Below are 12,931 nucleotides of genomic sequence, written 5' to 3'. Positions count from 1 at the left end.
TGCTCGGCGGTACAAGAAAACATCACGAGGAGACCTGCAATATGTCTAATATCAATAAAATTCTTCCATACTAATCCGATTTCTGTAAAGACTATACAGGGTGCTCTTTTACTTCAATCCTTTGTAAGAGACAAATTTCAAAAACAGATGACCAAAACATAAACAGAGCTAAATGAAGCAAACTTACTTTAAGAAACATAAGGCTTTAATCTTTTCTTTTGAAATATCAACAAATACGTACAAAGGTCTATAAGTCCGGGGTAAAATTTACTTCAAGCGTGACTACGGCCGCCTAGGGAGTTTTCTTTTGATGTATATTCTTTACAGAGTAATGCCTCATTAACCGCTTGTACTGGTGGAACGTGGATGCTGTATCACGGATCTGGTTTCAATTTCAATCACAAAGGATTGTATTGGATTTAATTTGTAATGAAAATTATTTTACAATAACATCTACAGTTATCGTAAACTAACTGAGATTCTTGCCGGTTCTTCTCGGTAGAATCTACATTCCGAACCGGTGGTAGCTTTACTTTAAATAGTTTGTTAAATTACGATTCAAAATTGCTTGCAAAAGCCTACTTGAATAAAGTATATTTTGATTTTAATTTTGATTTTTGAGTTGATCGGTACTCGATACATTTTCTTATATTATAAATACCAAAGTGAGTTTATTGTGAAACGGCATACACGTTCTAAGTGGTACAAAATAGGCCCTCCCCTTGCTAAAGATCCCCTCTTTTCACGCATGGAGGAAGTCGCGAGAGATAACGATATAATTTATCTACGTATAAAGACTCTTACTCTTTCTCTCAATCTCTGTCTTTTATGTAGCATTTTATTTATACTCATTTTTTGTTATTTTTTTATTTCACATTGATTTTTAGTAACAATTTTATTTATTGTTATTTTATTTATTCAATACATAGTATATAGCTAAAATAACTTCGTTTCAAGCTGGTTTATTAGGTAAAATGTACCGGATATTATACTTATCTAAGTAGGCAAGGGATACTAGTATGTGTGTGGGTGTCTACTCTAAAATCAATTTTAATTGATCTTAGAGTAGACACCATATTTGCAATGTACTGATTCATCTCCAATGGACTCACTCAGAGTTGTCTTATTCTAATTAGGCTTAATCAACTTGTCTATCTTCATTGTTCAATATTTTCAGTTCATTCTATGAAAGAAATATCTGGAATATACTTTTGGTGACGCGACTGCTTCGATGATATAGTGGCTAGCTTATGAGACTGCAGATCCAAAGGCCCTGAAGTTTTGACTAAAACTACACACACATACTCAAAGACAAAAGAGAACTATTGCGTACAAAAAATAATTAATCCACCCTAAATGACTAATTCGTGGCCTATTGTCAGATTTTGATATCGATGGTGGCCATTCTCAACGAAGAATTGTGAAGTAAATAGCTAAATAGGATTTGTCCTATTTATCTACGTAATAATTCTCTTTTGTCTTTGAGTATGTGTGTGTAGTTTTAGTCTTAATTGAAATATATCTGAAGAATTCCATACTCCACTTCCTAATACCAATCATTTGTATCATTGCTATGTTTTGGATGTCGAGTGACCCAATGAATACATTTACAAGATAAATTATATTTATTATATCTTAGAGGTCAGAAGAGGTGGTTTGTGGTTGTCTATGAGTAATCCATCGTGTACTAAATTAAAATTAAAACAATGATCCATATCATTTATCCGAATCATGTATAACAGTAAGAAATATAATACTTAGATGCCTTTGATCGAATCAAAATATATATTTTTGTATAAAATATCGTTTCAGCTGTCCAATTATAGATCCAAGGCCATCTTTTCAACGGTGTATAGGAAATAGGACTATTTATTATCTTTCAATTTTGGTTGGAAATGTTTTCTTTCATCGTAGTCGTATTATTTACATACTTTGTTTAATGGATACATTATTTATATAATAACAATGATTCATAATTATTAATTATGATTTATTAAAGATAATATAAAACAATGACAAAAAGAAAGAAAGATTTAAAGAAGAAAGAAAAGCTTATATAGGACACGGCAGCATTGAAAAAAAAGTAAAAAGCCTGACAAAAATAAAAAAATCCATAAAGCATATACGACTTAATGTTAAAAAAATCACTATTATAATGAAAGGAATAACAATAAATTAGTAAACAATGACAGCAATCGAGTCTTAAGTAGGTTTACCATTCAGCTTCCAAGTTGGGTTCCAAAACCCAACGCTGATCCTCGATGCTACCCTATGTTAGTGACAATCTGTAAACAGCCTGTGACAAAGCCGTAAATTTTATGTCAGTGACCCAAAATTTCTTATATTATAACTGTTTATATATAAACCACCGAATATTTCAGAACTCCTTTTTTCTATGTAATATAATTAAGTTGGTAAATTATCCCCAAACACTAAATTAGACGAATAAACTCCCAAAGACACCTAAAGCTTACAAACAAGCGTAATCAAGCATTACATAAATCACAGCTGTACTTAAACCGTACCAAGTGCTTGCGACAAGTTATCACATGGCAAAATTAAAAATAATTTCTTGGTATTTAATTGAGACGCTCAGATGATACGGTAACAGATTGTACGAAATTACTAGGATATGGTAGTGGTCACCACTGCCCACAGAAATTGGCGCCGTATGAAATTTCACCCATTCCAACAACCTTGGACACTAAGACGTTATGGCTCTTGTGCCATTTGCTGTACTGACTCATCCATCCCTCTATCCAGAACACAACGAAGCTACTCAGACGAGCTTATACAAATCCCCACCATGAAGTGACCCTGACATCAATTGAGCATCTGTATTAGTGCATATATTTGTGTAATATAATATATAATATATCCTAGTCGAAAGCTAGTACTTGAATCGGCCTTGAGGACTTCGATCTTACTCACACAGTATCTTCATGAAAAGTAATAATCTGTAAGATGTTCCTTTAGTAGCTGGTTGTGGATGATATATAATGTCCCAAAATGCCTGGATAAGGCACTTTTTTCCTATAATTAGAGAACCTAGCTCACTGTTTTTTATACTTTATTTTGGTAATGTATTCTATGTGATACTTTCCCTAGTTCCTGTTATTAGTATACTTTTCTGGAATATTTGAAACGCTTTGGAGTTGCTCATCACAAACAAGTAGTAACGCCATTTATAAGCGAGACGATCGTAAATTAGTCAGTGGCGGGCAATTTGCGCCACCTTTGATTAAATTCGCACCCCAAAGTAATTTGTGACAATCTTCTAAGCACTGTAATGACGTCACGTGCGATGACACTAAAGTGAAGTTAGAACGCTGAACGATGACGTCACGATCAAAATCAAGAATAAGTAAGTCGTGTCTAACTATGACATATGTGAGGGGTTTTAAGGGCAATTATTTCTAAAATATTTCATAACTTTAATTTAATTATTATTTCAATAAATCATTCCACTATTAGTGTTTTTTATCATATGGGTAGGCTGACGGGCAAATGGGCCATCCATACTATGATTGTAAGTGGTCACTACCGCCAATAGACATTGGAGTTGGAGAAAATATTAAACACTCCTAATATCAGCAATGTGCCATTAGCCTTGGTCGCTAAGATGATGTCATTTGCGCCTACAGATACACTAGCTTGCTCACCTTTCAAACCGGAACACAAAAGTACTAAGTATTATTGCTTGGTGGTAGAAAATCTGATGAGCCGGTGGTACCTACCCAGACCGACGTGCATAAAGCCATCCCACCAAGTAGCAGTAAAGTATAAATTTTAGTGAACAAGTATATGCGCGTATATCTTATAATCCTACGGGTGGAAAATCCTAGGCAATCGAACAGAGTTCAGACTAACGACATGTCTATTGACTTCACGTATTCGCAATTACAAAAGCGTAATGACCACAAATTTCTGCTAAGCTGCTATTGAGAATATCTGGACAGGGAAATCCAATAGCTTTAACGGCGTGACCTAGAGATTTAACAGACAACCTCGAGAGTTGCCACCTTATAAACTAACGTCTAGCACAAGTGTGCCAAGCCCCTTTTATTGCTGGGAAAAAGAGTTGTCCCTTTCCCCCACAAAAAGTGGGAAGGTATGTGAAATACACCGGCGTCAACTGCATCGGAATACCTACTAAAAACCAGCGGTGCCCACTCCGTCTTTTCGATGGCATCACGGGATCATTTAAGCATACTACCGTGGCATCCTGGCGGTTGACCCGACAACTCAGGCCAGACAGCAGCGCCACAAGCGCGATGACCAATCCTATGTCTTATTAAATATGGTTTTGTAAATTTAAGCGAAATTATACTAAACGTAATAGTTTTTATGATAGATGTGAATTTGAAATGTAATCCCTTAAACTTCTCTATTACATACATGCTATTGAATTTAATCTTTTGGGATAATCTCTTAATGATAGCAGACCACTGGAATCCGGGATGAGTAAATACAGCCTATTTATATGCATATTCAACAGCTTCAATATTTGTACGATACTTAAATGTTTCGGATGATATTGAATGAATAATATAATTTACGTTTCTAAATACATTTCCTTTATTTGTCAAGCGATTATAGTTCTTATGGTACCACTTTATATAGGCGTTAGTGACTTACCATAACCATTTGCCATTTATGTTGCAGCAAAATCTTTGGCGTAAAACTACTAGTTGTAAATAGTTATAAAATACACAGATCGATTTCTTTAGACAATTCAATTAATAATTTATTAAACTTAGAATTTGTAGCTAATGTTATTTCCTGTTTAATAATTCAACTTATTAATAATATTACCGGAAATATTTCAAGATCGGAGCTAAGCTTTACGTAATTTCCGATTCACGGTATTGTTAACACTGGCGACTTCCGAACTCGAATAAATAATATAAAGAGTTCGCTTAATAGTGCAAATCTCTATAAATAAAAAAAATAAGGCTGGTATAATTTTCTCAGGAAAGCGTAGAGATACAAAAGTTTTAATTAATATCAAATGCACAAACCTGCAGTCCCTTGGAACTGTGCCAAAATCTGATTTCTAAGTCAACGCACTCAAATGATACAGACGTCTGCGTATAACCATATCACTCTTACTCGCGTAGCAATCAATAATTAATCATAATATTCATCGGTACGGAACCCTCAATGCTCGATTCCGACTCACAATTGTTGCTTTTTATATCAGTGGTTCTGACCAATGGGGCGATTCCTAGCTTAAAAAAAATCTTAGTATGTTTAAGTTTCAAATATAAACGTTGTATATAGCCTTATTCTATCTATGCGAGACCTTAATATATTTTTGTCAGGTGTTTTTATATTTCTTGAAATAAATAATTAATTTATTTAGTTATTAGTATTTTCTTTAATGTCACGTTAAATAAAGTAGACTTGAAAGTTGATCAGTATAATAAACTCGACGGAATAAGGAAAAATCTTCCAGACGCATGAAATAAGGGAATATTAATTGTTTCTTTCACATTTATTATAACATAAGCCAAGTGACATTAGCACTAATTGTCGGCTTACTCGAGTATGTCAAGGAAATATTGCTGACATTAAAACCCTGCCAGGATAAAGAGCTTAATATTTCTCTTTATATATAATCACATATATAGAGCTGTAAACATATTCGTTTCCCTCTAAGGCCCTCTCTTTTCAAAGACTGAAGACTACTGACTACTACTACTTTACTTGGTTGTAGGGTTATGTGCAAGCCCGTCTGGGTAGGTGTCACCCACTCATCAAATATTCTACCGCCAAGCACTAATACTTAGTATTATTGTGTGAGTGAGCCAGTGTAACTACAGGCACAAGGGACATAACATCTTAGCTCCTAAGGTTGGTCGCACATTGGTGATGTAAGGTATGGTTAATATTTCTTACAGCATTGGTGTCTATGGGCAGTGGTGATCGCCACCTAATTTTCCGGTAAAAAAACTAAATTAACCACCTCAATAAACGCAATCAACAAAGTTACTCCTCTGGGTTGGTGGATGCACAAGTGGCATTTTAAACAAACGTGTAGGTTTCCTGACAATTTACTCGTACACGGCCGAACATAAATGAGTAGATGGCACGATTTAATTATACGAGTCTTTGATAACAATTAGTCGTTAATGTTCAATTGTGATCTCGCATTATTCGGCTATAATTCGCTTATTTTATTTACTACCCATCGGTATTAACAATAAGGCTTTCGCTATTTGTTAGCCTTTATTTATTTTAAATGTTTTTTTAATTTCCTGTACGTACGTTTCTTTATCTTTAAATAAAATGGAAAATTACATAAGTAGTATGTTCAGGCGTTTTATTTAATTTGCCTTTGTGACATTTTCCGCTGATAATTCGCCTACAATTGGATGGATTCTTATACTTATATAACACGTTTACACTCGTATATGAAGATCTTTCTTTTTCCTTATTTCGTTTTCTGAAAAGAATTTCTTCTTTTTTATTATTGTTAACAAGGATCATGGACATCACCTACTTGATAATAAGTTAACAAATTGAACTGTAAGTAGACTTACATACTCTTACAAGTCACTTAAGTAAAAGCAATACTGTAGAGTATTCCACTACCCTTCAATATGGGTCGGTGGATTTACGTTTGGCAGAATTCCATCCAATATGGGTAGTTGATTTTTCACCACCGAAACAATAATTATAAACACTAATTTAGCACCTAAGAACCCACAAGCCAGTTACACGTGTTACAACTACTCTGTATTTTGGTTAATATAAAACTTATATCAGAACTGACTCTATCTTTATTTTCCATACTTTATGTATAGGTAACGTGCAGTTGTTCTGATGGTTATATTATAAGCCCTTTTGGGAATCGGAAACCCTTGACATTGCACAAAACCTCGATCCTTTGATACAAAATACATATTGTTCCCGTACAACGTTGTAGCCCGAAGCGTGGCACGAAATAATTCCGAGATTATTTTTTCTTGTCTTCCATATAAAAATGATAAACTACCTGTCCCGGCTTTTTATGGGTAAAATTTATACAAACACCCCAACACTGCTTCATTTCCCCAATGGAAATTTCCAAAATTACTTTCTAAAGGTTATAAAATACAACTATGTTATAAATTTCACCTTTTTAGAGTCAGTTTGACTTCGGTAATCAATTGATCTTACGTTTTGGTACCAATTTACCTTAGATCAAGAAATATGCCGCCCTAAGAAATTACACAACAAATTTCTAATATCAAAAAGTCGCAACTATTTAAAAGGCATGAAGCAATTCTGCCTTGCAGCATTTATATTACATCGCTGTAAGAATTATAATTATTTTTTTAACACTTTTTATATACATATATATATACAGGGTTATTGGTAATTCGACGTATTCCCTTTAGGAGGTGATAGGGGTGACTATTTGCAATAATTTTAACCCCCATATTCATGATGCAAAAGTGAACCATTTTTGAGTTATCACGTTTTTTAGATTTTTTCAAAATAAGTCAAAAATTTTTTTAAAAAAAAAAAATCATTTAAAATCTACTTTTTTCTTCTGATTTATAAAAACGATGAAACACAGGATATTTTTCAATATTTAAACAATAATTATCGGTCCAAATTTAAAAATGCGAGTGGGAAAACGATATTATATCAATATTTTTTTTATTTTTTTCCTTCAAATATGCCTGAAAAACAAAAAAAAACATTATGAAACTTATTCTGAAGATTATTTTAAAAACATAACCGTTTACTTAACTTTCCGAAAATGTATAAAAACTAGGAATTTATTTTAATAGGAAAATACGTTCTACACGTGAGTCTCACGCACACGTAGGACAAGGATTTAAGTAAATTGATCAAATCACCAAAACCTTATCATATTGAAATTACTTAGGAATGCATAGAAGTTAAAAAATACATTTTTAATTATTAAGCACATTATTTATTTTAATTTTGCAATCGAGACGAGTACCTTCAAAGATAGAAAAAGAAATTAAAACCTCAATTAATTTTAGCGAACTCATTTTAAATTCGTTTACTACGTAAGCATGCTATTTGTAGGCTCAAAAATATCGGTACCTTGTTTAAATAAACTCTTTCGAGCGTTTTAGTTATAAATATTTTTTGTGTAGTTAATTAATTAGCTACGAATTTTTTTAGTATTCTTTAATTAAATGAAATATTTTAGTAGTATAAAGGTGGTTTCTTGTGATTATTAAATTATTTTTTTAAATGTTTCTCTGTAAAGAGAGCTATAAATTTCGTAAGTTATTAAGTTCTATTAACTAACTTAATGTATCCCTTATTAAAGACGCCCCCTTGACGGTGTTATAAATAGCACAGGTCCCAACATCGACTACATGCTAAGATGAGGCTCATAGGACCTGAGTGTGTCCGTATTACGTCCTTAGGACGTGCGTACATATAGGAAATGTCAATTTCTTTTAACAAAAGCAGCGAGTTTTACATTAGTTGTAAATTATGTAACGTATGATATCTCACGTTGGTAATAAGCAACAATAACACGATACCTTCTCAGAGATTGGGGTGGTACCATTTGACAGCCAACACTTGCACCGGGCGCTCATTGGTCATATCAAATAGAGCTTCCCTGGATTCCTGTTACACGCTTCCGTCCCTTTTCACGAAATCACAGAGTAAAGAAAAATTAGAGAAAATATATTATAAATTTAAAAAATTATATTCATGATTTAAAACAATTAAAATCTATTTAAACCGTTTCGATAGCAACGTAGATTTTAATATACTATATTTATACTTTAATTCTTTGTAACATTTTTCTGTGCTTTCGTTTACTGTTATAAAAGAACATTTAATGCACGTTTATCACGTCAATCTTAGATTATAAAATAAAGAGCAGATGGAGCGCACGAAACATTATAGTGAAACAGAAAAAGCGAATACAAAATCATAAACTAACGGAAATTCCCGCTAGTATTTAGTAATAACATATTTTTTTAATATGTCAATACTTAATACTATTACTTCTGACGTATTAATAAAAATATTGACAGTTAAAGGGGCTGCCGATACAAGTGAAAACTTAGAACTTTTAGTAAAAACATTTAAAATTTCCTAATGTATAAATTAAAATCATCAACATCAATCTGATTTTCAAATTTATTTACTCTCCGAACAACAATTATATGCGTGTTTACGTGGTTTTTATTACTCAAATATATTACGGACTGTACAACGTTATGACAAAATATATTGTAAATAACAATTAAAATACAATCATAGTATTTATGGATAGTATTTGTATTTACATAAACGTCAATGTACTTGATTTTTAACATTACTATAATTTCTGCGTTAATGTCATCATTAATTTCAACAATTTGTATTTTCAATTATGTCATTGTCTTACAAAAAGTATACAATAGGCTTATATAGCTAACTAAAGTAAGAAATGAAAATGTTTGAATGAAAACTATCTCAGTGTCGCGTAAAAACCACATCGATCGTCGTTTTATATTTTGTAGTATTTACCGAGTTTTCGATCATTGTCCCAATTAAAATTATGCGTTTCATTTAGAAATTCAATTATTACTTTTAGGTACTACCGTTTGAAGAAACATCTTTAGGATCAAGGATCTAAACAACTATGTAAAATGACAATTATTCAAAAGTGCTTCAAAAGTCTACACGAATAAAATATAATTCGATTGTAATTTTAAAATAAACATAAAACTAATAAAATCGAATAATATAAAATTTTAGTTATAATAATTTTGCAAAAAATAGCAAAGCACATATTTTATTTTTCACTATTTTTAATTTAATAAATTATTATTTCTGAATATTAAATTAATAAATAAAATAAAAAATATATTTAATGGAATAGTAATATAAACTATAATCTTGCATTAAAAATAAACATATTTTAAACTTTAAGATATTAATCTTAAATTGCTATTATGTTTTACAAAAAAAATAATTTCAAAATCCACGATATAAATACAACTAGAAATCTGTTTTGCCTTGGTAGTAAGAACACGTCCAAGCTACTGTGAAATACTAATTTCGTGATGGTTTAAATATTAGAAAATAATTAATATGCAATTTTCAAACGTCAAAATGGAAAATTACGACCCACTCATGATATATTTCGCCTCCAAAAAGCAATACTTATACAGTATTTTTGTGATCTGATTTTATGCGTATAAGTACGTGTACAAGGGATTTAAAATCTTAGTTCCCAAGGTTCATAGCGCATTGGTGATTTGAGGAATGATTAATACTTCTGAAAATAGTGACCATAAACCATCAGATGGTTATCTAAAATTATGATTATAAAGTATACTTCTTAAGAATAAATATTTTTCATCCCCATACATCGTATTTACGAAGATGACCGACGGCAAAGAGACGGTATATAACATAGAGCTGCTTTTACCAAATTATCAAAACGATTTTCTTATAAGTATATTCTTTTCAAAAGAAACAAAAATTAATAAGCTTACTCTGATAAACTAAAAACGATGAGGTTACATCTGCTCTGTATGATTCCATAAAACCAAAAGCTTAGTCGTAAATGACTTATTTATTTTCTGTCCCCAGTCGTACTTCTACAAACTCTTGCTCTCCTTAGAAACATCAGTGAAACTTATCAGTTTATATTATGATATAATACAATATGATTGTTTCCAAAGCTTGTTGTTACATAATATTTATTCTGAAGTAATAACCGACCTTTCGCATTAACAGAAGTGATGTAATTATATGCAAAAATATTGTTAAGTATGTCAAAACTTATGTGACAATCCGTAATAATGTCACAATTCCAGACAAATGCTAGCCTTATTTATATTACAATAAAAAAAAATACATGTAACACTTTTATATAAAATTAATTTAAGATGAAAACATAGATAACCGATACTTAATATTAACAAACGCCATCTATCGGCAGGCGCGATCAAAACTACCCAAGAAGCGGCGACGTGTGCTACCAGTTGAACAACCTCGTAGGAAACGCGACGCTAGCGCCTCCAACCGGAGAGTGAACGCAGTTAAACATCCCGTGGTTCTAAAGGAGTTACCCGGGAACAATAAGTTCGGTGAGTTTTCGTAGAGGTTTCTTTCAGTACCGACAGATGGCGCTATTAATGACATTGTTATCCGCTACAATGTAGGTTAATTTCGAAAACTATCATCAAATTTAGTTATGACTGTCATTCCAAAAATAAAGCTGTTTGAATAATAAATAACTTAGGAGTATAAACTGATGAGTACCTATATAATATTTTGCATTAATTCATTTATATATTTTTTTAGGTGTGAACGGTATGAACATGATAAGCCTAGCACTACAGGGCCCGTCAAACATGCTTCGTCCACCAGCCACCGCTCAACCTCTTCAAGCAAGAGCACCAATAGGTAAAACGCCTAACCAACCCGTGATCGTCATTTACGCTTCTCCTAAGCACAAACCCTTATTAGAGCCCACCCAGAGGCAAATAAATTTTTAATACTAACAATTAAATCACCTTCAAGTTATATTTATTTTTATGATGCAGAAGTAAAATATATATACATAAAAAAATGCATTATATATTTGTTTCAAATTTGCATTGTTAATAAAAACAAGTAAGATGCTAAAATTTCCTTACTTTTTTCCAGTCGAGAGCCCGATAATCAACACGCAGTGCGGTGCTATTTCATTGGCGTCTCTGCAACCACCTTTGATGACCGCCCCACCCCTGCAACCGAGACCTGCAACCACCGGTTCCTTAGATTTGATGTTACCTTTACAACCAAAATTGTTACCTGGTTACAATTTACAATCATCATTTTTATCCAGCACGCTATCAACTGTTCGTCCGCCAGATTTACCTAAAAATGACAAAAACGATTTTTACAGACCTAGTGTAGATGTTATAGTTGAAAAAAGAGAATCTATTACAGATTCAATAAGAGACAATATTATTAATTCTGGTGATAGTTGTGAAAATTTAGATAGGGATGTCATTGTAAATAATATAGAAGAAAATGATAATCATATTATTAATGAGGATTCAAATGAAGATAACATTACTGTAGATGCAAAAGATGAAATTAATTCTAATGTTATAGAAATGAATATGATTGATACAAGTTTGAATTGTAGTTCGAATGATAACAGTCCTAATAATAATTCCTATTAAATCAATTTCATTGTAAATAGTTTTATTGTGATTATATAATGTCTCAAATTAGATTAGACTTAAATTCAGAATAATAATTTATTTAAAATATAACATTAAAATTAAAAAAAAAAAAACGAATAAACATTAGTATCATATTGTTCAAAATTTTAAACATTAAATTGCAATTGAAGAAAATATTGAAAAACGGTAAAAATAAATTTTATTTTTACTTAAAAATATTAAAAAAATTTACTAAAATCAATTTTCATCTTGACCAAAATAATGTAGTTATTGTTAGTTTATAAAATTTTGTATATTTTGTAAAAATGAAAGACAGAACAGTGATCAAATTGTACAATGATGAACTTTTAAATAAATAAGTCATAATTCTCAAACTTAATATAGCTATAGAATTTGTGTCAAATTTTATTACTGTAATAAATTATTCTGGATATTAAAAAAAACCCTAGTTATGAGTTCTTCAAATTATAAATACAATGTAGAACATTAAGAATTATCAAATACATGTGATAAATCTATACGATTTGTTGATCATGAAATGACAATTTCAATTCATGTAATATTTTTAAATCTCAGTAATTAAGGTAAACGACCGAAAATTTAGAGGCAATATTCAGAAATCTGAAAGCTAAGGAAGTGCTCATACAAATTGTATTTGCTGCAATGCTAGTATTAAATTTCATCATAGCTTGTACTTTTTTTATAGTAATTAGAAAAAACCAAATTGATATGATATTTGGTATCAAAATCTTTAAATCATTAATTAATTC

At 31.4% G+C, this 12,931-nt stretch overlaps 1 protein-coding gene across 1 annotated transcript in view; it reads left to right on the top strand.

Moving 5' to 3' along the window:
- Positions 1–12,268, top strand: part of LOC113394794 (potassium voltage-gated channel protein Shaw-like) — a 262,752-nt gene extending 250,484 nt beyond the window's left edge. The window contains exons 8-10 of the mRNA XM_026632216.2: positions 10,925–11,072; positions 11,290–11,391; positions 11,635–12,268. Coding sequence (XP_026488001.1) covers positions 10,925–11,072; positions 11,290–11,391; positions 11,635–12,158 — 774 coding nt within the window. The 3' untranslated portion in view covers positions 12,159–12,268. The remainder of the gene's footprint in view (positions 1–10,924; positions 11,073–11,289; positions 11,392–11,634) is intronic.
- Positions 12,269–12,931: the final 663 nt, after the last annotated feature.

Source organism: Vanessa tameamea, chromosome 17 (assembly GCF_037043105.1).
Source record: "Vanessa tameamea isolate UH-Manoa-2023 chromosome 17, ilVanTame1 primary haplotype, whole genome shotgun sequence".
Classification (NCBI taxonomy): domain Eukaryota; kingdom Metazoa; phylum Arthropoda; class Insecta; order Lepidoptera; family Nymphalidae; genus Vanessa; species Vanessa tameamea.
The sequence above is the reverse complement of the archived record's forward strand: the minus strand, read 5'-3'. Positions and strand labels throughout refer to the sequence as shown.